This window comes from Caloenas nicobarica, chromosome Z, assembly GCF_036013445.1.
Source record: "Caloenas nicobarica isolate bCalNic1 chromosome Z, bCalNic1.hap1, whole genome shotgun sequence".
NCBI lineage: Eukaryota > Metazoa > Chordata > Aves > Columbiformes > Columbidae > Caloenas > Caloenas nicobarica.
Genome location: NC_088284.1, coordinates 89307255 through 89335129, shown reverse-complemented (window position 1 = coordinate 89335129; position 27875 = coordinate 89307255). Strand labels below are relative to the sequence as shown.

The window sequence follows — 27875 nt, the reverse complement described above, 5'->3', positions numbered from 1 at the left end:
CTACAGAGTCGTTGGCTAAATATCCTCGTTTTTTATTTTCTCCTGGCTAAATCCTTCAGTATGTTTGTTAGAGTCCATTAAAAGTTCTACCAGCATCTCACCCTCTTTAACCTGAAATTTGTATATTTTTACCCTCTATCCTTCCTTCCCTACAAACAAGGCAAGATTATGGGTTTAGTTTGGTTTTTTAGTATTCCTGTTGTGTAGCCAGAGTCCAGTCATTAAATTTGCTGGTTTCCCTAAAGGTCTTCCCAGGAAAAAATGTCACTGACTCCTGGTCAACTAAGGTAGATACATATTCACAGTGGGATACAAACCTATGTCAATTGTATCATTCCATAACATGAACGAAAAAATCTATGTATAAATTGTATGTACTTTCCCCAAATCATACAGAAAGTGTATTAGAATGCTTATTTGTCATATTAATGAATTATAACACTGCTTGATTCATGAGATATTCACATGCTGGTTAAAAAAAAGGATTCAGTGCAGAGATTTCTGTTTTGTCTTACAGTCTTCCACAAGTCTTCAGACCCTGGGATTTGTGTACATTTAGGCCCAGCCTTGCTTCCAGAGGGAATTGTGCCATCTCTTGTGATAGCTCAGGGATCAGAATTCTGCACCTGGTCTTGGTAGTCAGCTCAAGTGATCAGAAGGTTTTTCTGATGGGAAAGCTCCCGAGGAACTGCAGGAATTTCCACTGTTGGTCACTGCAGCTTCTTTATATTGAGAATTAGGAACAAATGAATGGGGGAGGATAATTATTATTTTCTTTACTGTTTTCGGAATTGTTGTGTGTACCTGACAGTATGGGCTAAAGGCACTATCTGCACTAAAAACTCCCATTTAAACATGCTGGGTATCTTCTGATAGACCAAGCTGGTAGCTATTCATAGTGGGAAAGACCTTAGTGTTAAACTGATTCCTACTAACGGCAGGCAACCTTACAGTATCAAGAATTAGTTTCTTTAAATGCTGTTACGCGTGATAATGCAGCTTTTTGTTTCATTCTGTGATTTGTTAATCTGCTCCAGTTTGATTGGAGCTCTTTCACAGGAACCGGGTGTCTCCATTGCTGGATGTGCATCTATCTTAAGGTTGGCAATAGAGTAAAGTCTCCTTCTGTACTGCAGCACCGAGAGGCAGAGAATTCTAGACATGTGTCTTTGTTCAACAGCCTGCATATAAGTTTTCCTTTAAAGAGTTATGAGATAAACAGTGCTGAGGGAAAAGAGAGGAAAAAATTCTTAGTGGTGGTCAGTGAGACATTTGTGTATAATAACTGGTTCTTTCTGTTGTAACAGCTGAAATCAACTAGGATTCTTGTAATATCAAGGCTATGGTTTGAATTTTTGTGGTCTTATACATTGTGATTTTGTGGAATTATCCTCTCCAATACCTCAGGACAGGGGCCAGACTGCGTACAGAACCCATTCCAAGATACATACGTTGAGTCAAATATTCCCTTGACAGCTGCAACATTCTTGTAGAGGCATTTATCTGCTGGCAGATGAAAGCAATGTGGCAAACTGCTTTGACATCATGAATAGTCATTATATGTGCTCACTGGTACTTGGTCTGTTCCTAGCAAAATGACCCTTTCCGTACGCAGCATCTTTAATGACCTTGATTTTGGCGTTGTGGCTAGTCCAGCATCTCGGCGAGCTTTTCATACACACATGCACATGATTACTTGTCCCTCCATCTAAAATGTTGGGAAGAATGAAGGCCTGCACCCAGCTTTTGCTGGAAGCTGGCAAGAGTAGTAATGTAGTGGTTGTTCTGGATTGAGATCCCACTGGGACTCAGTGCCATTTTACTAAGAGTAAAATTCTTTACTTATCTTTTTAGTGTAAGCAATGCAGCTTATGCTCACATAAAATATTCATACTTGCATCAGAGATTCCTTAATGTGTTAACATATGATGAGGATAAAGATAGAGAAATGCTCTTCAAAATAAATACAATTATTCTGTTAATATACTAGTTTAATAGTCTTTGTGTATGATTTGAAGAGAATCCCATAAAGTAACAGAAATTGTTTAGCCCAGTAATTGAAATGATGTCACTGTGTTCTTAGAAAAAGTTACGTTTTACTGAATTCCAAGTGAGAGAAGAAACCTGATCAACCTTAACAATATTCTTGTCCTTTTCATCTTTGTGCATAGACCACTTCAATCATCATCTTTTCTTCCTCCATTTTCTGTCAGTTCTTAAAAGTAAGAGTGAGGGTTCAGTAAACTAAATACAGGTTTTGTGTACTTGGCACAAATTTCTTGTACATCCTTTCCTAAATGACATATTCTGCTTGTATTCTACTGAAAGTTACTTTGAATCTGTGCTTATATTGTCAAATGATGAATAATTCACAATTCACAAACATTTGTTACAGCTCCACAAAGTGTTTGTCTTGTGTGTTTCTTGGTAGAAATCCTCTGTGAATGTGTGTAAGTTGCACTAAAGTTTTAATAAGTAAAAGTAAGTAACTAATTTTTCTAGTAACACATCTTTTTCACATTTGCTATAGTATTTTCTCTGTACTGGTGAAGATGTCTCATGGGCTTGTTATTATCAGAAGCACAGTTCGGAGATGTGTTTTCATGGGCAAAGGTGGTTGCAGTTGGTGAGGATGTTGGTTGCACCACACCCTGTTGATCAGATAAGAAAGCAATTAAAGACGTATGCAAAAAAAAATGACTACACATATTTATGTTAAAGATAATAAAGAAGTGTTCATAATGTGCAGTATCTTATTTAAGAATAAGAAATTGCTATAGAATGTCATTTTGGTGCAGATGTAAAAGTGGGAACAAATCTAAACTTGCATGAATATCTATCTTCATTTGTTATATTTTACTCTTTTTCTTTAATTTTAAGTACTTCATGGGTAATTCTAAGTGGAAAAGTAAGACTTCTTTGTTTCATTATTTATTGCAGTATATTGTTTGTGCTTTTTTTACTAGCAAGTGAATCCTTTTTGTCAAAAATTTTGATAAATCTTTTTCCTTAGCTTACTTTAAGCAAACGTACACATTTGTGTACCCACACAGAAGTGCCTCGGAGTCCCAGTGTGAACACAAGAACTCTTGGGAAGAAGGCAATGCTGAAATACATTTCAAAGTAAAGTCCTCATCAAAAATAATTTTTTATCTCGATTAAAAAATGTACATGGTTTGGGGAAAAGGCACAATTTTTCAGTTTTACATATGTTGGATTTAAGCCCTGGATTCCTAGCTATTGTCAATCAGTATTGCTTTATTGACATCAGTCAGGGTGCTGCCACTCATAGCAGTTGGGAATCATTATCCCCCTGGTACAGAAGTCTAAAAGGTATCCCAGTTCAGGAGACTCTGCCATTGTAGTGACAGGGAGGATAAACTCTTTAGCATCTGACTATGTGGTCTCTGTAATACTTTCAAAGTGCTAGTTTGAAGGGTACCTTTTCTAATAGCCTTTAAGTACTTAGCCGAGTGGCTGATAATTTTGATGTTATTTTCACAACATAGCATGTGATGGCAATACTGACGTAAGGTATAGCGGGATTGAGTCTGTACCGTGTTGCTTTTGCAGTTTTGATTGCTCGACTGTGAGCAGCTGCAGAATGTTCTAGATATAAAAATGTATTTTCAGCTTTTTTTCAAACCTGTATCACAGTATGATTCCACATGTTTAAAACTGGCATAAGAGAAGGGAAAATCTGTAAGAGTACAAGGGAATTTCAGTTTTGAAAACAACCAAACAGCCTTTTTGATGGGTTATTTTAAATCTGATCTGGTTTGTAATGTCAACTCAAGAAAAAAGTATGACAATGTAACTAAGATATTTTTGCATTGAAGTAGTGAGAGCAAGCAGCCAGGGTCAGACACAGAATTGATTAAGCTAGTACCCTGTTTCCCCAAAAATAAGATAGGGTCTTATATTAATTTTTGCTGCAAAACTTATTACTTTTTTACATGTAAAGCTGCCTGGACAGTATTTAAATTGACTTTTTTATGAACTGTAACTAGGCCTTGAGTAGGGCTTATATTTTGAGCATCCTCAAATCCTCAAAAATCATGCTAGGGCTTATTTTCAGGGAAACAGGATATTGCTGCATTATGCTGTCTAATTAGCCACCTAACAGTTGTGTAAACTGAATGTTTATAATGAGTTTTCACAGGAGCTGACAATTTGACTTCTACTCATGCCTCCTCTCCTCTTGTCCTCACAGTTTGTCATGGTTCGCAGGTGATTTGTAGCAGGAGTAATAAATCATGGCATTGTAATAGCAGGAAAGTAATTTTTAAGGCACATAAGTAATTATACTGTGGTAATGAATAAGATAAAAAAGAAATCCTTTGGGGGAGGAAGCATGACTTTTGTTTTGTTTTCAATTTTGCCACAGTCTTCTGTGTGTCTCAGACAGTACACTTAGCCTTTTGGTGGCTGTGTTTTAGTCTGTGAAATGGGAACAAGCGTTATTGCATAGATTCAGAAGTTAATTCCTTATTGGTTCTGTCTAAGAGCCATCTGCTTTATTTATTAAGGCTCTGGCTTGCAATCTGCATGCGGGGCACACTCAGCCCATAGCTTTGATTTAGCGAGCTGTGCTGAAATCAAATCTTGTATGGTTTCTGCGAGTAATGCCATTTACCCGCGGAGAAGTTCTTAGCGTGCATATCACAGAAAATGTGGACCTTTTCAACCTGTGTAACCTCCTTTAATAAAGATACAGTTACTGCAGTTGACCTCTTGTGAAAAGTGGATCCATTTGTGTTTATTTTCTGTGGCCTGAATAGAAGATATAACAGAATGGGCACTGTTCACAGGACGTGGGAATTCTCCCTTGCTCTGACTCATGGAGAGCAGCAGGGAGGGGGAGGAAAGTGGGCTCCACAAATCCAGTATCCAGTTCTGTAATTTAAAAAAACCTTTTCGAGCTGAACTTTGTACATTTGATATTCCAGAGAGTATTTAAAAGTTTGATAAAAGTCCACAGTAGTGCTAGAGAAAGATAAGGCTCGCTATTGTACTAAAACAATATTGTGGTGCCAAGACGGTATATTTACGCTTTTTTGTTGCAACACTTAACGCTGCCCATGAAACTTCATATAATTTCGTATTTTACTAAGTAGAAGGAAAAAAAAGAATCATTTTCTAGGTTGCCATAAAAATGCTTTAAGCTTAACACACAACTATATTGCAAACCAGTCCATTAGCATGATGAATTGCTTCACAGCAGCCAGGAGTAGTAGAGTGTGATGGAGGCCAAGATTTTTTGTGTGTGTGTAACAGAAAGGTACCGAGTTCTTCCCATTATGATCAACCATTATTTTGCCAATATGTTTTCTAATGTGTCTTGCAGAGTTTCATGATAGTTTCTCAAAGCTGGATGCAAATTTACATTCCACCACTGTGGTCGGTCAATTTTTAGCATGCATAAAAGAAGCGTCGTTGCCAAGTTTTCCTTCAAGCCTGTGAAGTCAGGGTTGCAAGGAGTAGGACAAAGCCTCAATAAGCTTTGGGACTTAACGGGGAATTGCAGACTCTTTGTTTATTGCACCCAGCACTTTCTCAAAAACCGCTTCATAGGGGCCAAACCACCTATTTCCTCGCGCAGATAAGGAGGATGCTTTCTCTCCCCGAGTCAAAGCTCTCTAACTTTGTAAATAGGGCAGTATAAATGTATATTTTAAAAGTGCGCTTTCTAGAGGGATTGCAGCTAGCACACTGCAAACTTTTACCTTGGAGGGCCTGAACTTCAGGACTAGTTAAATTGGTTAAGGTAAAAAGAAGTATAGACTTCAAAACCACCTGCTGTCATAACAGCTAAGACATGAATTGTGCTGGAATTTTATGAAATGGGATTTTTAAGCACACTAAACAGGTATTAAATTGAAAATAAACGTTGGGGGGTTCCCCCCCTTTTTTCAAGAGCTTTCTGGTGGTTTTGAGACTCACGGCACAAACTTTGGTGAACCTACCTCTGTCAGAGCTCCAGGAGAGAGGAAATATAAAGAAATGTGCCCTCCCCACACCCTGTTGTTTCAGGGCAATGAGTCAGAACCCTTTTCTGCAAGTTTCTCAGTGTGTATTTTTTTAATTTCTGCCACTGATGTGATCATTTCATGGATCTTATTAGATATACATAGTCACAAGTGTTGGTCTGTTGGATAAGGCCCAGAAGTTAACCAGACCTTCGTTTTCTTAACCATAATTTTCTAATTCTTCATTCTTAGGAATTAATCCAGCAGATGTAAATGTGGAAGTAATTCTGTATAATCTCCTGCTTTAAGGCAGTGTCTCCCAGATTTGGAAAATGGAGAGCAACTGTGTTAATATTCCATCAAGCAGATGGTCACAATTCTCTAGACTAGAATTCATTGATTGTTCATTGACATTTAAACTCTCTATTTTTCGGGAAATTCCAGTGTTTTGAATTAATGTTTCCACCATGCATTGAAATAAGGTTTTTAATACAGTCAGACTGTACAATTGTTTTCATATTTATTGTATTTTATATTGTAATTTAATACAAAAGTCAAAACACTTAAAGTTTCTTGTGTTAGACTGTAACTAAAAAAAAACCAATGGGGTCGAAACAAAGTCTTCTAACTTTACCAAAACTAAATATGTGGATTTAATGAAAATATTTTAATTGTATTCCCTTAAAAAAAAGTTTTAAGAAAATGCTGGTTCCACAAAAACATTGAAATTGTAATTATTGTTTCTCCGTTGCCTGGGAAAATGTTTACTTTCTTGGCAATTTTGAATTTAGTTTTCTATGTGCAGCATCATGCTAAACACAGGAATGCCATAATGCTGATTTTAGGGGGAGCAACTCCGATCACCTTTAAGACAAAACATAACTGACGTGAAATTTCTTGATGAGATATCTAACTAAAAACTTCTTATCAGTGAACGCAATGAGACTATGGAACAGACTTCAAAGTCTATGACAAGTATACTAGAAGCAAAACATCTTGGAGTATACTGTAGGGGGAAAAAATGGAAACTTTCTGTGGAAATTGGCAAGTTTCAGAAGCCTTTTCATCTTTCATATCTGTGATTGAGTTTTATTTCGGCCTGAAATAAAAGCTTTCTTCTTCAAGGGCAATAACAGCATGTTTTTTGTTTTTGACGATAATATTTTGGTTCACCATTGTGTTAAAACTGCAAGCGTTTTACTAACTTCTTTGGCATAATGATTGATTAGTGTTGACACTTCAGGGTTGTTTGTCAGTAGAAGTCAAACACTCAGGTTTTGCTCCTTCTGGCAGGTTACCTACAAATTATGCAAATTGCCATAGTGCAGGTCATAACCTAATATGTTATACATCTTCGACACTGATAAATTCTGTAAGGGGAAGCTGTCTAGCATTTTAATTCCTCGTGGATTTTTTTTCTCCTTTTTGTATTCTATGAAAGCACATTAAAAAGTGGTAGCATGTGCGCAGGTTTTGCTGCTGTGCAGCTTATCTGCTTGTGCTGCTAAAGTAAGTAAAAGCAACATAGTGGTCAAGTTGCCTATATTTATATGGTTGGTGGCTTTTCTAACACAAACGTGGGGGTTTTTTAGGGCTTTAACAATCTGCTTAAAATAATTATCAAAAACTGTAACTACATTTGCAGAATTTCATAGAAAACTACCAAAATTTAATTTTTTTCCCCAGGTAAATCTGACCTGCAAATTCAAGATACTTTGTAATTTCATAGCTCATATTTTTGTATTCCAATTTATAGTCTACTTGTGAGTTATTTTTTTTAATACATAAAACATTCTGGGAATAACTACTTGGTTAGTACATTTTTCTCCAACATTTTAATTAGCTTTCACTTCAAGTGAAATTCTTCCTTTTAATGTATTCGCATTTCTCAGTTGCATTTAATAGTGCTTTTTATGTGTCTATATTCCAGCTTCAAATCAAGGCAGGTCCATATAGTTCCCTGCTGACCTCAAGAAAGTGGCGATTCTCACTGTGGAATGATGGAAATTTCAGTCCAGAAATCATTCTTTTGGCATCAAATGGCTGAAATTGCCCAATTACTTCTTTTTTCTGAAAGCATAACAGTATAACTTTCTTTTTTTGCTGTAGATATTTGTCTGCATGTATATAAAAAAGAGCATGCATATACATTACATGGAATTGGCAAGAACAAATACTGGATTAGCAACAGTGATTGAACTTCTGTGTTCACACACCTTGAAACAGACTTTCCATCTGCAGTGACAGATTGAAATGCAGATCAAGTCAGTCAGGGCAAACTGAAGAAACGAGACCGATTTGTAGTCCGCAGAACGCACAGCATGGGGAGACCACCGTTGGTTTCCCTGTTAACTGTGTTTAGCAGGGAACAAGGACCAAACTATCAGAGATGAGTCAGGGCTGAGGTGTGGTGACAGGCCAGTGTTGGGAGCTGTGCTTTATCGTATCTGAGGTTTGAAGACAGACAGCTGATTTCAGGACTGTCAGCACTTAATTTATACACATGTATGCACATGTAAGGCTTATTTTAAAAAATAACCTTCCTGTCACCCTTCTGCCATTTAATTTATTTGCATGTCAACGGGAGCTGAGAAATCTGGCTACATTTTTAAGCTTCTTGGTTCTTGTTAGATACTGCTCACTTAGTTGAAGTTTTCATACTGAGTATTTACATAACATCTCATAATTACCTAATAGAAATATAAGCAGTGCTACATAGTTCATTTGGGCTGCTTGTCCTTGTGTTGTATTGCTCACACCTTATTAGTCTTCAGCAAATGTTCCACTTCTCTTTAGTTTTGGCAAGCTGCTCAGAACACCATTTCCTTCTTTTCATTCTGGTGGAGTCCAATTGTTCTTTGCTTATACTACATTAGCCTTTCCCAGAATTTAGCCTGGAGTTTTTATACACTGGGGACTTTCCAGTGTGTTTAGATTATAAAATGATTTCCTAGTGTGACTGTGACAGAACCATGCTTTCAGATAATATTGTCAAACTAGATTTCAGTGCTGGTTTCTGTTTCCTTGCAGTATTTTGCTATACGGAAATGATGCATACAATCATTTTGTCTCTTGAACGTGATATTTTTTCAAATCATCCTCCCAAATACTTAGCATTGTCCCAAAACTTTTTTTTTTGTTCTATTGCTCATTAGGTTTGTGTAGATCAATTGGTGTAAGCAACTTTCTTATCAGTCATCTTGAGCAACTAAAGGAAGACTGTGTGATTACTCCCCATGTCAATCAGGTGAGTGTATAAATATATTTAAAGTATCTGGGTTTGGGTTTTTGCTTTGGTTTTTTTGGTTAATAATCTCCTTCCCGCCCCTATGCCTCAAAGAGTACACCCAAACTAGCCATAGTCATACAATTCCTTCTCTTTCTATATACATATTGAAAGCCATGCAGGGAGATAACCTGAAGTGAGGGTGGGGGAGAAGTCCTTCTTCCTTTCTTTTCCCAGAATCACAAATGGTTGGGGTTGGAAGTGACCTCTGGAGATCATCTAGTCTAACCCACCTGCTAAAGCAGGTTCACCCAGGGCAGATCACACAGGAATGTGTCCAGGCGGGTTTTGAATTTCTCCAGAGGAGACTCCACAGCCTCTCTGGGCAGCCTGTTCAGGGCTCTGGCACCCTCAAAGTAAAGAAGTTTCTCCCCATATTCAGACGCAATCTCCTGTGCTTCGGTCTGTGCCCGTTGCCCCTCATCTTATCGTTGGGTACCACTGAAAAGAGTCTGGTCTCATCCTCTTAACACCTACCCTTGAGATATTTATAAACCTTGATAAGATCCCCTCTCAGCCTTCTCCAGGCTGAACAGACCCAGCTCTCTGTCTTTCCTTATAAGAAAGATGCTTCAGATCCCTAATCATCTTCGTAGCCCACCACTGGACTCCCTCCAGTAATTCCTTGTCCTTAAAGTGGGGAGCCCAGAACTGGACGCAGGACTCCAGATGCAGCCTCACCAGGGCAGAGTAGAGGGGGAGAAGAACCTCCCTCGACCTGCTGGTCACACTTTTCCTAATACACCCCAGGATACTGTTGGCCTTGGCCACAAGGGCACATTGCTGCCTCATTGTCCACCAGGACTTCCAGGTCCTTCTGTGCAGTGCTGCTTTCCAGCAGGTCAACCCCTAACCTGTACTGGTGCAGTTTCCCCAGTTTCTCCCAGACTACTTGTTTGTGGCTGGTTTTAAGGCACAAACAAATGGTCCATGTGCCAGTTTTTGATAAAACAGTTTAGAAATAAAATTCAAGGCCCACTGAACATTTAGCATCTCTAGAGTGAACGAGGTTTTGGAGAGCCTGTGTTCAAATACTCTGTCATTCCTCTAAGTGACACTGAAAGCCTCAGGTGATTGTACATCCATGCAAGGGTACTGTTTACCTTGCTCTTCCTTTATTTCATATTCATATTTCACATTACAGTCAGTAAACTTCACATTTAGGAAGGTACTGTGAGAGCCCTGGCAAAATGGGTTTGCTGGCCTAGGCAGATAAAAAATGTCCCCTACACACTGGCAGGCTTCCAGGACACTGACAGCTCTTCCCCTGTTGCAGTTTTCTGCCCACAGCTGTGCTGGAAGTTCATGTTCCAGTTCCTACCTCCTCCTGCCAGTGAGTGTGCTCGCGCTCACATAGAGCTGGGAACGGGAATGGCTGGGGTGCAGGCGCGTGCTTTTCCCCTCTGTGCGGGTGGGGAGGATTTCTGGCAGCTCTTTATGGTTTAATGTCATAAACAGCCACAAAAAGGTTGCTCAGAATGTGACTGCCAGAACCGAACATGTCTGATTTTTGCTGTCCGCTAGACTAAAGGTTACTAAAGGGCAGTTATGAGTAATGTTAACATAAAACCATATAAAATATTTAAATTCAATTATTCAAAATAAGCCATTGAAATATGTCTTAAGATGGGCAGTTTGATGACTGTTTAAGAATTGTTGAGTTTGCCAAGGTTCAATTGTGTCTCCTTTTCAGAAATATACATCTTCGAAGTCTTACTGGCATTTGGCATAAGTTGGTAGTCTGTTAAATGCAAATAGCCTTTCAGTGTCCTACTAAATCACTGCAAAGAAAAAAAAATGTCATCTTGCATTTGTTTCGAAATTTTCTCCTACCCACAATGTCAAAGTGTTACCAGGCTTACTGTGTCAGTAGTGTTAATGGAGAAAAAGTGTTTCTTGATGCTATTTGATGGCATCTCCTTCCGTGGCTGAAAAAGAGGAGACGAGAAATTGAGACGGTAGCGATACTGGGGATGGGGATGGAGGGTGCCCCTGCTGTATTCCCATAGTCACTTCGTTAAAGTCATGCACAGCATTGTTCCAAATTAAGAACAAAAAACCAGCAATGAAATGTCCACGCCACTGCAGACTCCTCCACTTTGAACAGTTTTGTTATAATTTACACTCTTTACGGTTACTGGAATCTTAAAAATTATAGTTCAGGTTATCCTCAAAAGAGTATTTATTCTGTTTCATGCTTAGTGTTGGAGAATTGCTGAGCGTGACAGTGAGATTACTTCAGCATTATCAAATAACTAATGAATTCCTAAATTTAAATTAGGAATGGAAGTGATATACTGAATTCTTATTTCACAGTCTAGAGTTTATAATACAAAAGATCTTTGCTATATTTATGCATAAAATAGCGTACTCTTTCAATGAACTTATTTCTAAATAGAGAACATTTGCAAATAATAATCGTATACGAAGACTAAATATTTAAAAAACAAGTGAAGGAAAATCACTTCTTTCTTTGCTGTGTTAAATTTGCGTAAAGAAGTTAGGATGTTGTTACAATTCCAACAGTTCTTATGATGTTAAAATTGAAAGTTTTTTTCTGTGAAAAGGAGGAAGTAGGAAGGCAAGGGAAAGGAGGTTCTTTATTAGCGTTTGCAAACAAAGTTGTAAGCAATGCTGCTGTTTTAAATACCAAGTTGTAAGATCTGCCTCTCTTCTTGGTTCCTGGAAAAAACAATATCATCTTGACTTTTAAAGAAGCAGGAAAGGCCTGTCTTTTCAAGAATATAGGATTCTTAAGGTATTTGGTAGTGAGCAAGCATCTTTTAAAATAACAATCTACTATTAAAAATGCTGTTAAACACTGTGTAAAATGATGACAAATATTTTATTCTAGCACAGTGTAGAATGAAACCTACAACCTAGAAGTTAAAGGTTTGTAGTTGACTTGGCAGTAGTAAGTTTGGATTTTAAAACAATTTAATTAAAATATATGTTTCATTTAATGAAGTGATACGCTGAAACCAAATACAAACTGTTCCTCTCCAAATTCCACATGGGAATGCTCATCATTACTTTATCTGCTTTTATACAAGTGCGAATTACTGTGTAATGACTGCAGGAAGATTTAGTGATGTTGTTAATATTGCCATTAATATTGAGCTCCACTATGTAAATTTGTACAAGGTAGAAATGTATTTTAGTATTTCAAGGCATTAGCTAACGACCCCTTTGTACGTAAACTCCCCAGAACTGTTCCTCTATCGAGAAAACATTTCTAGGCTTATATTTCAGTTTTATAAAGACAACTAATTGTAAGACTGTGCATTCCCATTGAGAAAGGGACTGAAGTCCAGATGCAGAGAAACCTCACCAGGTGAAGAGAACCCACAGCAGGCTGGAAAGAGTAAAACTTTCGTATACCATCATCTGAGGTGTGGCTTTCTACCTCCGTGTGTCAGGGTTGTTATTAGGCTCAACTTCTTGCCGTTGTGCTATGACTGTCATAAAACCAGCACCTTACCTGGAGTTCTCTGTGACTGGCCAAGCAGCAGCTGTGACAAGTTCTGTAACGGCAACTGCAAACTGCTTTATTAGACAAATGCCAGTTTTTACACACAAATCACTAAGGGTAGAGTGCTAGAAAAGATCAAGATCTTCCTCTACCAGCATATGACGGACAGCCCTCGCCTGAGAAAAGTTTGGTGACTAAAATAGCAAGGGTGGGGCAAGCCAGGAAGCAGGAATTGTTATTTGGAGGGGAAGCACATGCTGGCCACTGACCCTCTGCCTCTTCTAGCTCGGGATGCTAGTGCCTTGTATTCAGGTGCTGCTAGAACCTTCCAGAAGGTTTTCACAAGAAAAATAAATTCAGAAATGCTTATTTTATTTATTTTATGCATTTGATTATTTTAGCAATATATTTAAGCAGAAAAATGCTTGCTGCTGCTAACGCAAAACTGCATGTGCCAAAATTCACTTGATAAAATTTGGGGGGTCTCTTGATTCAGTGAAAAGCACTAAGTATAATCTTCCCAGGTGGGAAGTAGTTCTTGCTGTGTATTCTGCTTGTGAAGCAGGCAGGTGACATCTCAGCATGCTGTTCTTGCTTAAAACATTTCTGGTGTAACCTGGAACTGCACTGCCTAGAAATCCTATTAGACCAGCAGGTAAGTTCTGCTTGCAGTTATATTAGTAATAAATACTGAGTAAGTCATCTGATGCCATAGGGTACCGCAGATTTCTCTGCATGTGATCCTAAATACATCATTCTTTATTTAGTATTTTCTAGGCGATGTTATTTGTCGCACTTAGCGTAAAGAATGTCTATTAGAATGGCTTATCACTATTGTAATAATTCAGTAATACACCCTGCTTGCTCTTTCTTTTTTCCCCTCACAATTTGGTGTAAAAACAATGAGAATATTTTCTAGTCAGCTCAGGCGCAAACAGGCAAATAACCGTATGACCTGAACACTGGTCTTACACATAGAAACATGGGAAAAAAAAGGCTACTCAAAGGTCAAGAAACATCAAAGGTTGAAGACATGGATGTGTCTGCTGCTTGAACCTTGTTCCCGAGTCCACTTAGTAATTTAGATCATAGCAGCTTTAGGCTGACTCAGCCCAGCCTTCGAGGGGCACAGTTTTTTCTTAGTGCATATTGAATGGCTGCCAGCCTATTGTTCCTGGCTATTGTTGTCTGCAAAGACAACATGTACTAAAGATGAGAAACAGGAAATGTTCATTTGTCCTCTTTGTGGCAGAAGAAATTTTCCAGATTCCATGTGTTGAGGTAATTGTTCAGAAGAATATTTTTCTTTAAAATGCGCAAGAGTTAGATCACTGGAACGGTGGTAATGGCCAGTCACAAAAATTTATCACGTGATTATGTATTTTATAAAAGAAAACGCTATTCATTTTCATCTGAATGCAGAGGAAGGTATGCTTCTTAAAATGTATAAACTGTGAAATACTTATTTAAATGATAACATCGTCAGGAATGTCACAGAGCTTCTCTTTTGGCTTTTGCTACATGCCAGAATACGTGGCTCTTCTGAGACCCTTACTTTCCAATAATGTCTGTTTTCGTTTTGCTTCCAAAAACTATGTCTTTGCAGCTTGTTACTGTTCCTCTTTTAACTAATTCTTGGCAATTTGTGATCTTCCTTCCTACTAGGGGTCTCCTTCACACGCCATTCCACAGCGGGAATGCTTCCCTGCATTAGCCGTCGGTGACATCACACACAGAATACAGGATTTTCCTTGCATGATCCATGCCAACAGGCTTTGCTTCCGAGGTCAGGCCCTCATCCTAAGCAAATTGTTCTGGCTGGTCTCTTGCAAACCTCCCCTTCCCTGTGCAGCTCAAAGATCATTCACAAAGAAACAGGAAAGGAAGTAGGTTTAGAGAAGAGAAGGCAGTCTCAATAAAAATGACCCGATGCTGACTTCCACTATGCGTTTGTGTGTATTTCTCAAATACAGAGCAGAACAAGAGTGCAAGTCCAACTGCAGGTAGGGCAGACAACTGCTCTATGCACCTTACTTCTGGGAGAAGCCTAAAATACGTAGTAAACTATCGTGCCAATTAATGGCAAAATGCTTGTGGATGAATATCCTTCACATGTCTTCTAAAACTGATAACTTACATCTGTCTCCCAGAAGCAGTGATTTTACTCATGGTATATTTTTAAAACAAGAAGAAAAAGAATTTTCATTTATCAATGATGTTTTCTACTAAATGTACTCTCAAGGTTTTTACTAAAAGTTTATTTCTATTTATCTAAGGTTGAATACCACCCTTTCCAAAGACCTCAGGAGCTGGTTGATTATTGCAGAAGCAGAGATATTGTTTTTGAAGGCTACTGTCCTTTAGCCAAAGGGGAAGCACTCACCCATCCTAGTATCATTCAGCTGGCAAAGAAATACGGCAGAACTCCAGCACAGATTTGCATACGCTGGAGTATACAGGTAATGAAGGGTGGTAATAAAAATGCATCTTCTCTCTCAGGACAAAAATGCAAATAGTTTGGGGTTTGTGCATCAAACCAGAATTTATACAGAAAGTATTTTTGCCTTCAATTTGTTGATATCTCGTGAACTATTTTTGCTGTACTGGAAGTTTGGAATGTAGTACAAAAAGCATGGCAGTATTTTAAATATGCAAATAATCTGATTGTAGAGAATAAAAAGAACCACCAATAAAAGGGGTGTTTTCAAGCTAAATGTTACAAGCAGTATGGGGCATCATTCTATTTCTGTTGCTCAACGTGAAGTACTAAGCAGTCAAATATTGTATAAAGTTGACATAAACCACATAATCTGTGTTGGAATTTAATGCAGTGTATATAACTGCACTTAGAACTGCATAGAGAAATCTCATTGTCCTGAAAAAATGAAATTAAAACCTCAGAAGACATGAGGAATGTCTTGAAATGTTTTGAAGAGAGATTATTTTCTTTGAAACTATGGAAATTTTAATGATGAAAAGCATTATGTTTTGCAGAATGGGATTGTCACGATTCCAAAGTCCACAAAAGCAGAAAGGATACAGGAAAACTGCAAGGTAAGATTTGGTTATGCGCTCAAGTCCGACTAACATCTGAATTACTGTTTTTAATACTTCGGTTTGCCTGTCCATTTTCCTGTACCAGTTTTATACTGGGGAAACTCAGTTAAAATTGGCCAATAATGTTACCATAAAATTACTGCAATATAGTAGAAAACTATAATTCACAAATTTCAGAAGTCCACTGGAGAGCTAATCACTGTATTTAAAAAAGATATCCATAGAAAGACCTTTCATAGTTGATTTTTATTATTAATATTTTCATTTTTTACTTGGCTGATTGTAGAACATTCTAATGTGGTTCTGGTTAGGTCCTTTTTGTGATGGACACATAGGCCAAATGGAAGGAGTTTGTATGCTATGTGTTACACCGTGTGAAAGCTGTAAAACTCTCTGGGGGACATCCCGGCTACAGACCTACGGAAATCACCGTCCTGCCAGAGCTGACTCTTTCCCACCTTCTTCCTTCTGCTCAACTTGCAGAGAAGGTTCCAGCATGAAGGGTTTGGACAAAGAAAAGCAGGGAACAAATGAGGATTGGCAGCACGGTTCTCCACACCCTTTTAAAAGTTTATTTTCATACCTAGTGTTTTTAATTCCTTACTTCATTTTTCCCTCAATTTCTCTAATCTGAAAGTGTGCTTTCTTTGGAGGAGGGGAGGAGAAACCACAACAACCTTATTGTTACTTCCAAAAATATTGTAGGGTATGAACTGTTTGGCAAATCAGGAAGAAACTTTGCAAGAAGATAGGAAACTTCTGTCTGCAAGTTAAATCACTCTGTGTGTGTCAGTGTAAATCAATGTACATGTAATGAGGATTTCTCCTGGTGGCTATGCCTGTTTAGGTGTAATAGTTCCTGCCTTGACTATTTATTCTGACATGCACACTGCCTGCTGTGGTACAAGCACAGCTGTTTGTGGTGCTGTACGGTGAACCAGATCAGAGAACAAAACCAGGTTAAAAATCTTTCCTTATTCGGTATTTTATTTTCCCCAATGATATTTTAAATCCAGATTAATTTTCTTTTTACAGAGTTTACTGCATGCCACCCCCCGCAACTGAGGGAATGCATTGCAGCAAAAATTAAGCCACTTAGGATGGAGAGGAAGAGGGGAGAACTGGCGCAGTTATCAGATGTTGGTTATCACATCTCTCTTTTTAGTCTTTCCTCCACGCCACTGTGTTGCCCTGAGTCTCTACCACCTCTAGTCAAGCTGGTGAAAGCATGGACATCATTAAGCCCTTAAAATAAAATTATAAATAATATAACATAACATAATATAATATAATGTAATATAATTTTCTGGTTCTGTGACTGGTCCCTGGTTTAGGTTTCAAAAGCTTTAGCACTACAAGGGTCATTCTAGCAGACAGTGATTGCTGGATAATGCAGGATGGGAGGAGCTCATTTGGCAGCAGTTCAGGCTCCACAGGATCTTTTTGTTGAGTATGGAGGAGCTCTGACAAAGACAACAGACAAACTTAAAGCAACTTCAGTTCTGAAGTCATAATGTCTGAATAAGGCAGCTGCTAAGAAAACACTGACACTGTCGTTCATGTTGCAGGTCTTGCCACAGGAGAAGTCATTTGCTGTAAGAACCAGTGAGTGAAAACAGGGGCTACTTTCAGTTTCAAGTTAGTAGTGAGGCACTACAGCACTGTATCTGTTTCTGTACTAGCTGATCCATGTGTGTTTTGTGTAAGTGCGCATAGAAAAGATAGATATAGCCTTTGGTTTGCTACCTTTGTGAATGTCCTCATACCTTCTAATAATTCTCTTTGGCTAAAGTTCTGAAGAAAATAACTGTAACAATCTAAACTGGACATTTGGATATAAGTGAAATATTGAGCTCAGGTTTCCAGGGCGATTGCAGTCAGGATAGTCATATCATAGAATCATGGAATGGTTTGGGTTGGAAGGGTCCTTAAAGATCATCTAGTTCCAAGCCCCTTGCCATGGGCAGGGACACCTTCCACTAGACCAAGTTGCTCAAAGTCCCATCTGACCTGGTCTTGAACACTCCGAGGGATGCGGCATCCACAGCTTCTCTGGGCAGCCTGTCCCAGTGCCTCATCACCCTCATGGAGAAGGATATCTATACCTCTGGCAGTGACCATATAGAGTGCTGTCAAAAACACCTTCGATGCTCCCATTGTCTTGGACCCTTGCTGAGGCCAGAGTGCCACAAAACCATCTTAACAGAGTCTACAAATAAAAATGAGTCATAAAAGGAGCAAAGGACCTAGTGGAGCCTGTCAGCTTAATGGAATATTTGCCTCTAACAAAATAGAAGAAGAATTTCCAGAAGGAAAAATATCAAAAAATTCTGCCTTACGTTTAAATGAGTCTTGGTCAGGTTAAATAACAGAAACACTCCTGATTTTTCTCTTTCTTCATTGTATTAATTATATATGCATTTCCATAGGTGTTTGATTTTACAATAGCAGAAGACGATGTTGAAATTCTGAATGGAATGCATGATGGGAGACATGTTTCCTGGGACCCAAGCCTTATTGTGTGAATGAAGGTTTGAGCTTTTTCCTTTGTCAGTCACACCATGTACTTTAAACTCAGGGACAGTTACAATAAGAATATAATAGTAAGATTAATGTCTGCGATTAATGATAACTTATTTGAAATCCTTAACATTGATAACAGACAAAATATATTTTAGAGGGTAGCACTTTTGTACAGAGATCTTAAATTTCAGTCTCAAATCCTGCTCCGTAGCTCACTGAGGCCCATGCAAAGCCTCCTACTTATGCCATTGACCCTACCTCAGGCTCTTTAATCAAAGAGCATGAGGAGATAACCCTTCTTTAAAAATGTAAGAAAAAATGCTACCTACTAGTGTACAACGCAGGTGTTAAATATGAAATAATTTTTCAAGTACTTTGTTAGAGGGATACAATGTATGAAGAAGAAAAAGCTGGGTGAAAAAATACATTAATACCATTATTATTACAGTATTTATGTTGTACAATATACTGCAAATCTCCATCAAAAATATAATTTCACTGTCATAAGCAATATCTGAGCACCACCCAAAAAACCCCATTTTATGCATATTATTGCATAATAATGGCATTGACCCAGAGAATTCTATGCATATTCTTTACTAGCCTGTAGTTATAACAAAGTAGAAGTCTTTCCAGAGAAGTCCATGTACAAATAAACTATCTGCCTGGCTAAGAGTTGAGCAGCAAGCTCTAAGAGCCGAAGAAGCATCTTTCTTATTACTGATCTTTTACTGGAAATTCAGGTGAATTTTGTATAGCTTTTAGTGACAACTAGTTTAGCTTTCATTTGAGATTTGTCCAGGAAAACTCATTAAGAGACTATACCATTCCTCAGATTTTCTTATAAAATATGTATGTAGAGAGATGTAGATATAGATATATGTAGTTTACAGATCTGTTTTGAGAAACATGTCTGCGGAGTCTTTTGTCACCTGAGTATTCAACTTCTAGTCACATTGGTTGAATATTTTAGGAGTTCCTGTGTCTAGAAAGGTATGGAAAATCTGACTGTGATTTATATTGTGTGGGGACTTCCCGAGGCAGTTTTCCCAGTGCTGTTCTGCTTTAGTCATATCGTGAAACAAAGCTCCTTAGTTCTTATCAAGAAGCGACTTAGAGCAGTCATATATTCTAGCCTGCATTGTTTGTCCTCAAAGTAGAGCTTCTGTACAGCTTGGCTAAAATACAGCCAAACTTACCTTTTTGATAACAGGTCCTCAGAGTTTGTCGATAATGTATTATTTATTATTATTATTGTTTATTTATTATTTATTATTATTTATTATTTTAAAATACAAGATATTGTATGAAATGCTGTGGTCACTAATACGTGTACAATGTACTGTCCCAAGAAAGATGCACAATCTTCACAGTAAGGTTATTTTCTAGAGTTTCAAGTGTGACCTGCAGTTTGGGGCGCTTCACTTTCTGGGAATGGCACTTCAGGTGTCTACGAACAGCTGTGTACCTGGCTTAACAGTTGTGAGGAGGGCTTCAATAGTTCCAAAAAGTAAGGCTTATTTATAAAATAAAGGTAATTTTTAGGGTTTGCAGAAAACAATGGCAATGACTAAGTGAAAATTTGGAACATTGCCCAGAAATAAGCCTTTCTACCTGTGGTCATCAGCTACTCCTGCTTTCCAAAAGTCACTTCATAGAACAGCCTTAGCTACCTTAGCAATACGAGAAAAGAGATCTGTTACTGTGCTGTTGAGGGACTCCTTGCTTCACACTGTACCTGAATTCATAAAAAGAGGACTAGAAGTGAATCATATGCCTAGTATCCACTTCGTGTGGCTTTTTGGCTTCAGGGAAGACTTTCTCTGAAACTACAAAAGAGAAGTTAGAGTTTTACCTCTAGTTTTCTTTAAAGAAACAGACATTGCATCAACATACTGTTTCCAACACAAATTATGCATGCAAAGTGAACCAAATCCTGATGTATGCTAGCAAATTCTACGTCAATATTACCAGAACAGTATCAGTTAGGGCTAGTAACACAGTTAGCAGTCCCATGTTGGTTAGAACAGTTCTGTTTTTTCTGCACTTATTTCTGACTGATTACCTCCTTGTTCTGAACTAAGTAGAACTAAACCAGATTTTCTTGCTAATCGCTCACATAGATGACTTTAGGATGCAGTGAGGATGGCTTCCTAATTCATTGATGTATTTCCTCATTCCCTCTGTCAAAGAGATTTTACAGTGGTTTTTGTGTCTACATTTGCTTTTGCTAGGAAGTCAAGCCAGCGTTTTCTCTGGTCTAGATCACTGTATCTAACTGGAAGAGTTTAATTTTAACTATGCATAAAGTTGAGTGTGATTTGAGCCAATATAAGCTTTTTAAGCGCCAGGACGCAAGCTGACCCACGCCACCTTTCTCCCAGGTGTGGTGGGCAGTTTTGCACATTGTGCCATCGCTAGTAGCCATTGTTTTCTGCTAGAAGCTGTAACTGCCAAAGAGACTGGAGCCCTGTTATCTCCTGTGTGCTTGGGATACGTCTCTTCCTTTGAAGATGGCATGCACAAGTTTTCTGCTATGTTAACTTGAAATCATTGAGCAAATCCTCTTTTTGCAGAAGGAAAGACAGACTCAGTAGATTCATATTTTATGCTCCGCTGTATAACTAAATTGACATTACGCTTGTGGGAGATAGTTTTCTTTTTAAGCAAAGACTGCTGAAGAATAAGTCTATCACCTCATCTAAATGAACATCTCTAAAGTCCCAACAACTTTGATCATACTATAAAGAAATTAGACAACTAATAAGAAATTGGAAAGCGAACAGTAGATTTAGGGTAGCAGTGAGGAGTGATATTCTGTAAAAGAAGCAGAACCTAGAAGGCAAAAAGGATATAAAATTGCTGAACATACAAAACTAGGAAGTTTAACTCCATTTTTTATTTCTTCTTTGGTCAGTTAGCCTGGAGTTGCTCCTTTTTTAAGTATTGTTGTTCTGTGAACTCAGAATTCATCCTTCAAGTGAATTCTTGGGATTATATGCATATTCTTCCCCAGGGCTGAAATTCCTCCTCTTGTCCATATTTCTGTAGGACAAGCTTTCTCTAGAGAGAAAACTTTTTCACCTTTCTACAATGACCATTTTTAAGATAAGGCAATGCATCCATTTTGTCAGTGTAACCCACCATCTTGCTGATAGGAATGGGGCATACACCTGAAAATTAAAAGCACTTTTCCCTATTACGTAGGTCATTTATGGTAGTGACCGATTGGGGCATTCCTTTCTACTGGAGATAAACCACTGTGTAAAATAAGATACAATTAATCAGTGTTATCTAGCTAAGTGCAGTCAGCTGCCTTTGCAGGAGCACTGTGACTCTTGAAGGAAGGGAACTCTCTTGAAACAACTAAGGAAAGGAAAAAAATCAACTGAAAGTCAGTGGAAAGCATGAGGCTATTTTCCATGCAGCTGGTAGCTTCTTGTCTGACTCTGCGTGGCTCCCTCTCTCCATTTTCTTGCCTATTTCTGAACTTCATCTCTTATATTACTGGAGATGAAGGCACCTAAGAATATCTAATTGGAAAATAATAGGAATGTTTTTGTAAAGTGCATACTTCAGGAAGAAATGTTTTTATTAGGCTGCAGAAGTGTTTCTACCACACCTAACCCCCAACATAACTTTCAATACGTCATTTTTCTGACTAGCATTTGTAATCAAGAAACTATAATACCAGTAAGTTCACAAATCCACTAAGCCAAGCAGACTGCATAATAGTCACCCTTCTTTTTGTGCCGTGGCTCACACCAGCTGATGTTCTTTTTAAAGTAGCAGTGCTGAACCGTTCTGACAGGAAAGCTGATGTTAACCCCGTGTTTTTGAAAATGGGGACAAAGGTGGAGTAGCTCTTGCTGAGGGTAATGGAATCCAAGCAGTTCACTCTTTCCACATTGCCACACCCCCTGCAAAGCTTTGAAGCTCATCTCTGACTAGAGTGCATTGGGTAAAATAACAGATAAGCCAACCTTCTGGCAAATTCTTGTGTTGTTTGCTGGGAGCCTTTTTCTGTACTTAATCTTTTGGCACTTTTTGCAGCCTCCATTAAGATTTCTGCATTTTTGAAAGAAGGTGTTGAGTATTTGCACTGCCTTGCAGTAAGCCTGTGTTATATTTGTGATACAAGCGATGCAACATTACTCTTTGTCTTTATGAATGGCTGCTTATCCATCTGCAGCATCGCATTGCACTAATTACAACTGCCAGGACGTTACACAATAGTAATGACTTCTGAGGGACCAGAGAAGCACAAAGCCTGAAATGAATTTAAATCAATGACACTGATACTACTTCCCAGTGATACAACATGTATTGCTCTGTCAACCACTTTAGGCATCACCACCATTATGGGATGTGCTTCTCTGAGCAACTTTGCACAGATCCATTGTACCAATCTCAATCACTGCACCCAAGAGGAATATTGAATTGTGGCTTTGCTCGCCAATGCCCTTTAAGAACCATTCTGTAGCTGAACTAATAGGAAATTCAGGAGTATGTTATCAGCATTATCACCCTATTAATGATTGCTCTGTTTTCTCTCCAGCAAAACAGATTTCCAGGACTTTATAGATGAGGCTTCACAATTCCAGTATAATGAAGTAGTGCTAAGTTTATAACTCGGTTGTGAAATTTGGAGCACGGGGGAGTGTACAATTACTTTCACAGTCTCCTGGTAACAAGGAGAGCAGAGATTGTTGGGTTGGTTTGTTCTATTTTGTTTTTCTTTTTTCTATGAAGTCATTCTTTCCTAGTGGTTCTTCATGACTCAAATTAATCCTATTGAATATCCATATGTATAATGTTGCCAAGATAAATGTACAGTAAATCACTTGCTTTGGGTGCAGTATAAAAGTAGTGGAAGATGAATCTGAAGCAAACCTGTCAAGGTCATACATATACTGTGGTATAAATTCACATTCCTGATGTTGAAAAAAAAAATATATATATAATGGACTCTTTATAGTAACAAAACAGCAACCAGCTATTTTATGCCACGTGGTTTGTGAGATTTTTTTGCATGATTGTCATGAATGCCTTACAAACCAGATATAAGTACCTTTGATTAATCTGACAAATTATCGCTGGTGGTTTTTGGGGGTTTTTTGTTGGTTTTGTTTGGTTTTGGGTTTTGTTGGGGTTTTTTTTTTTTGGGAAATGGTTCTTTTACTGCTTGGTCATCTCCCCCCAGTATTACAGATAAGTAATAGCTGTAATTTGCCAAATAATTGCGGATTTTCCATCTGAGACTTCTGTTTCTTCAGAATACTGTGTTAAATTCAGGTATAATCTCCATTAATGTCTTTAGTTTACCCTAGAAGAAAACATATACTAGGACTTTAGTTAACTGATCTATATCACTAGAAAAAAAAAAATAACCTTCAAAATGTTTTCTAATGCTGCATTATATAGTTTCATTAATGTAGAACTTCTGCTATATTTATATATATATAAAAAATCACAATTAGATATATTAAAGTGTGTTATGGTTTTGGATGCAATGATATCCAGTAAAACTATTGCGTGTCACTTTCTCAACTGCTTCAATTCTTTCCACTTGGACTTAAGCTTTTTCTAATGTTAACGTCAGCTTAGTGATCTAAAACTAAAGTACAAATTCTCACTAAAATGAATATAGCAAACTTTTTACAACAGCCTTTTAAAACAAAAAAGGCCATTTAATTTATATTAATTAATTGTCAATATCAAGAACTTAAAACCAGACCACCTAAATTATAGAATACTAATACTAAACAAATATGTGTGCTTTAGTCTTTGCAATGCTCTCATACCTTTTTTTTTTTTCTTTTTCCAAACCAGGTTTTCGATTTTAATCTGAAGGAAGAAGACATGGAATTTTTGAACACTATGAATATCAACCAAAAATTAATTCATCTAACCTATACACTATGGAAAGGATAATTTAAATCCAGATTGTTCTACACTGCAAAAGTGATGCAACTGAAACATTAATTCATTTTAAATGGAGCGATAAATCTAAATTGTTCTCTTGGGTACTGAGAGTACCTGATAAACATCAATCAATAATCAAAAATCAATATCAATGGCTCATTTTTACTGTTATGTTAACAAATTAATAAAATCATTTAGTTTATTCTTTTCTTTGTTGCTTTCTTACAGATACAGAAATGCTTACTTTCAGTGTTTTCTCTGCTTTCTTGGAACTTTCTGGCGTATTCTCCCAGTATGGGTTGAGCTATCTCACAATATTGTATTTAAGTTTCTGCTGCCTGCAGATACTTTGTTTAAGGTGTCATCTTAACCCATTTGAACAATTTCTTTTCTTACATTTTGAAAAGTATTAATTACCTATAGGCACAGATAAGAGCATGCTACAATGCATGTAAATCTTGAAAAATTATTAAAAATACGGAACGTTGGAATATTTGTTCTGGGATTGCAGAACCTGGTTTTTTTTATATTGTTATATTAATTTTTCCTAGTCATGAGAATTTTGAGGGATTCTGCAGGCCACTGTTTGTACTTTCTTGGTGAGCAAACGTGTTCCATTAACACCATTTCAAGGATCCTCTGTCTTGACCCACCACATCTGTGAGGAATGTCTCTGGTTTGTGGCCTAAGCTGCATCAAGATGAATAAAAGTACTTTTTGCTTATATAGATAAAAAATTTTAAAGGTGCATAACAGTAATGTGTTGGAGAAAAATCCCTTGCTAATCTGTCTTGCAGGGATTTTCTGTATGTTTTCAAGGTGGATAATGTTCAGACACCCCTCTGATTTACTCGGGTGTTGTCCAGCGGTGCTCACATTAAGATAGTGTGGTCTTCTGGTGGCATCAGTGCCACGGATCTGTCAGTGTGCAGGCTTTGGGAACACCCCAGCTTGCAGCCTCTTTTCTGACAGATCAAAGCTTTCTCCAGCTGGAAAACTGCCCTGTGACTAGCCAGGTTTCTGAAATCCCCACCACGCTAAGTTCTTACTGAAAGGTTCACAAGAACTTTGGTTATCATGGGCGGCCTTTTTTTTTTTTCTTTTTTTGGTGCCAGACCCTAAAACATGAGTTTCTGCTCATCCTAAAAACTCAAGTGTCTGAGAGCACATACATATTCAGGATCTCTGTGAAGAGAAGTGTCTGCCTCTTTATGCTTGTGGACATGTTGCACAAACTTTTTTTTTAACCGGTTTACCCAGGTCAAGCAGCTCTTATGTATAAGTTTGGTGTCATGATGCACGCAGGCCTCCCACTGACTGAGGCCTGCGTTCTGGTTATTTCTGAAATGGTGCGTGACTAAGTGTGTTGTCCTTTCTCCTTATTCTGACTGTAGGTAATTCTAGAGTCACCTTCTCAAAGGAGCTACATCTACCCTGGATTTCTGTAGGGCTTTTCATAGAAGTACAAGCTTCCTTAACACTGGACCTGGCAGTTGAGGAGGTACTAAGAAAAGAGTTCTGGTTCTGTTGGTGGGGATGGAGTATAACCCTGGTGTAAATCACCTCGCTAAACACCAACGTGCTTTTGGTAGAGTTGGCTGGACCAACCTGAACTTTCTTCTGTTTGTGTTTCAGCCCTCATAAGCAAGCTACAACTTGTGCTGCTGAGCCACGTTCACCCATGTCTCTGAGGTTTCAGACAGCCACCAGTGCAAATGCAGCTGATCTGCCTTCTTTTGCCTGAGAAAATGAAGCCGTATCGTAGTTTCCTCTCTGCTGAGATGTCAAGAGGGCTATGATGTGTGTGGTCATCTGATTTTAATGATGCTTTTTGTGATACAAATACCCAAGTGCTTGGAGTGGAACTGACATTGCCCAAGTATTTTACACAGCCTTTGAAAATAATTTGTTGGATGTCACATCTCTGAGTTGTAGCCTCTCGGTTGACCAATAACCCAAATGTGAAAGCCTGTACATCTGACTGCTGAAACCATGAGTCATTCTGTCCTTTAATTAAAGCATGTTCCTTTAATATGTTCCCCTTGCTTAAAATGATGTGAGAATTATTTCCTAGAAGAAAATGCCTAATGAATGCACTTCTATTTAGTATTTTCTATAAATTAGCAAAACAAGGGGGAAAGCTTGAAATATCTAGGGTATGTCAGGCAGTTGCAGGGGATGCATATGTCAACCTCAAGTGTGATTTATCTTACATGCCTTTTCTGACAGTTGTAATTTAACGGCTGTATTTTCCTCCAGGCTCTCAGGAGGCTAAACATCTTTTCAAGTTTCTAGCTTTGTGGTGGAAGAGTAAATGTCTGTTTGCCAGTGTAATCTATCTGAGTCATTCTGGGAGAGGCGTGGAGCAATCGAAGCATGACTATTAGCATAAATAAGAGAGGGACTCTCTTCCTGAGGGTAGAGTTACTCTTGCTGGCTTTCAGAGGAAAGCTGCTTCCCCGTAACGACTGCTACTGCTAATTGACTGGTGCGATGCTGTGAACTGAAAGACCTAAATCTGTTGAGCTCTGGGTAGTCTTTTGTGGTTCAATTTGAAGTGGAGTTAAAGAGAACAGAGCAAGGAAGGAAGAGGAAAATTTCTGCAGCAAGCACAACAGTAGATCACCAACAGTTACCATTTCACATACACTGAGGTGTTTTTTCTTTTAGAAGTTTGAAGAGAGAAGGAATTATAAAACAAACTCATTTCTTTCTTAGTCTCCATGTAATGGCACTGTTACCACCGTAAGTAGTCGTCATTGCCAATTTTGTTTTTAAAACAATTAATTTAACACTTTTATTCATATCTTCAAACGTGCTGGTGTTTTACAGAATTCTCTGAATATTCAAAGAAGCTTTTTTGCATGTGGAAACAGCAGCAGAGAGTCGTGTTTAACAGTGGTGTGAAGTGAATCCCTTGTCGGCCGTGGGCCAGTGCTGACTTCTGCCTTCCCCCGCTGCCGGCTGGCACCCAGCCTTGCCCGTGGGGCTGCTGCGAGCTCAGGGGAGTTGCTGCTGAGTTACCCGGCCCTACGGGAGCCTGCAGGCCCCCGGGCCTGCCAGGACAAAACCCCACCTCCGCACAGCCCCATCTCGGTAAAGAGAGAAAAGGGGAGAGCATCTTCCAGGTATGTCCTTAAACATTACTTAGAATGTCCCGCAAGAGCCAGGACTGAGGTGGCACACGGGATGTTTCCTTTGCCCTTATCCCTGCTGTTCCTACACAGAAAAGACGGGGGAGATGCTCCCGGCACCCCACGAGGCGCAGAGGCCGTGCTGGGAGCCGGCCGGGCGCCGCCGACACCTCCTTCCCCGGGCGAGCCGCCGCCTTCCCCCGGGGCCAGCGGCGGGGCCGGTGCAGGGGCGGCTGGAGCCCGGCCGGGACGTCCTTTTCCCGCGGCCGGCTCCCCGCCTCGGCCCCTCTTTCTTCCCCGAGCCTGTCGGGTCTGTAGAGCCCCGGCACAGCAGCCCCGGCGGGGCGGGGCGGCGAGGCTGCCCGGGGAGCCGCGGGCTCCCGGGCGGGGCGGGCAGGTCCCGTAGCCGAGCCGCCCCGTGGCCGCGAGCAGGGAGGAGTTAGAGGGGAATAATCGGAAACGGGGTGGAGAGCAGCAGCTGCAGAAACATTAAAACCAGCGAGCCCCGA

At 38.9% G+C, this 27875-nt stretch overlaps 1 protein-coding gene across 1 annotated transcript in view; it reads left to right on the top strand.

The window, feature by feature from the left end:
• Positions 1–24226, top strand: part of LOC136002284 (uncharacterized oxidoreductase ZK1290.5-like) — a 52129-nt gene extending 27903 nt beyond the window's left edge. The window contains exons 4-8 of the mRNA XM_065657187.1: positions 9125–9216; positions 15004–15186; positions 15722–15781; positions 18214–18315; positions 24140–24226. Coding sequence (XP_065513259.1) covers positions 9125–9216; positions 15004–15186; positions 15722–15781; positions 18214–18309 — 431 coding nt within the window. The 3' untranslated portion in view covers positions 18310–18315; positions 24140–24226. The remainder of the gene's footprint in view (positions 1–9124; positions 9217–15003; positions 15187–15721; positions 15782–18213; positions 18316–24139) is intronic.
• Positions 24227–27875: the final 3649 nt, after the last annotated feature.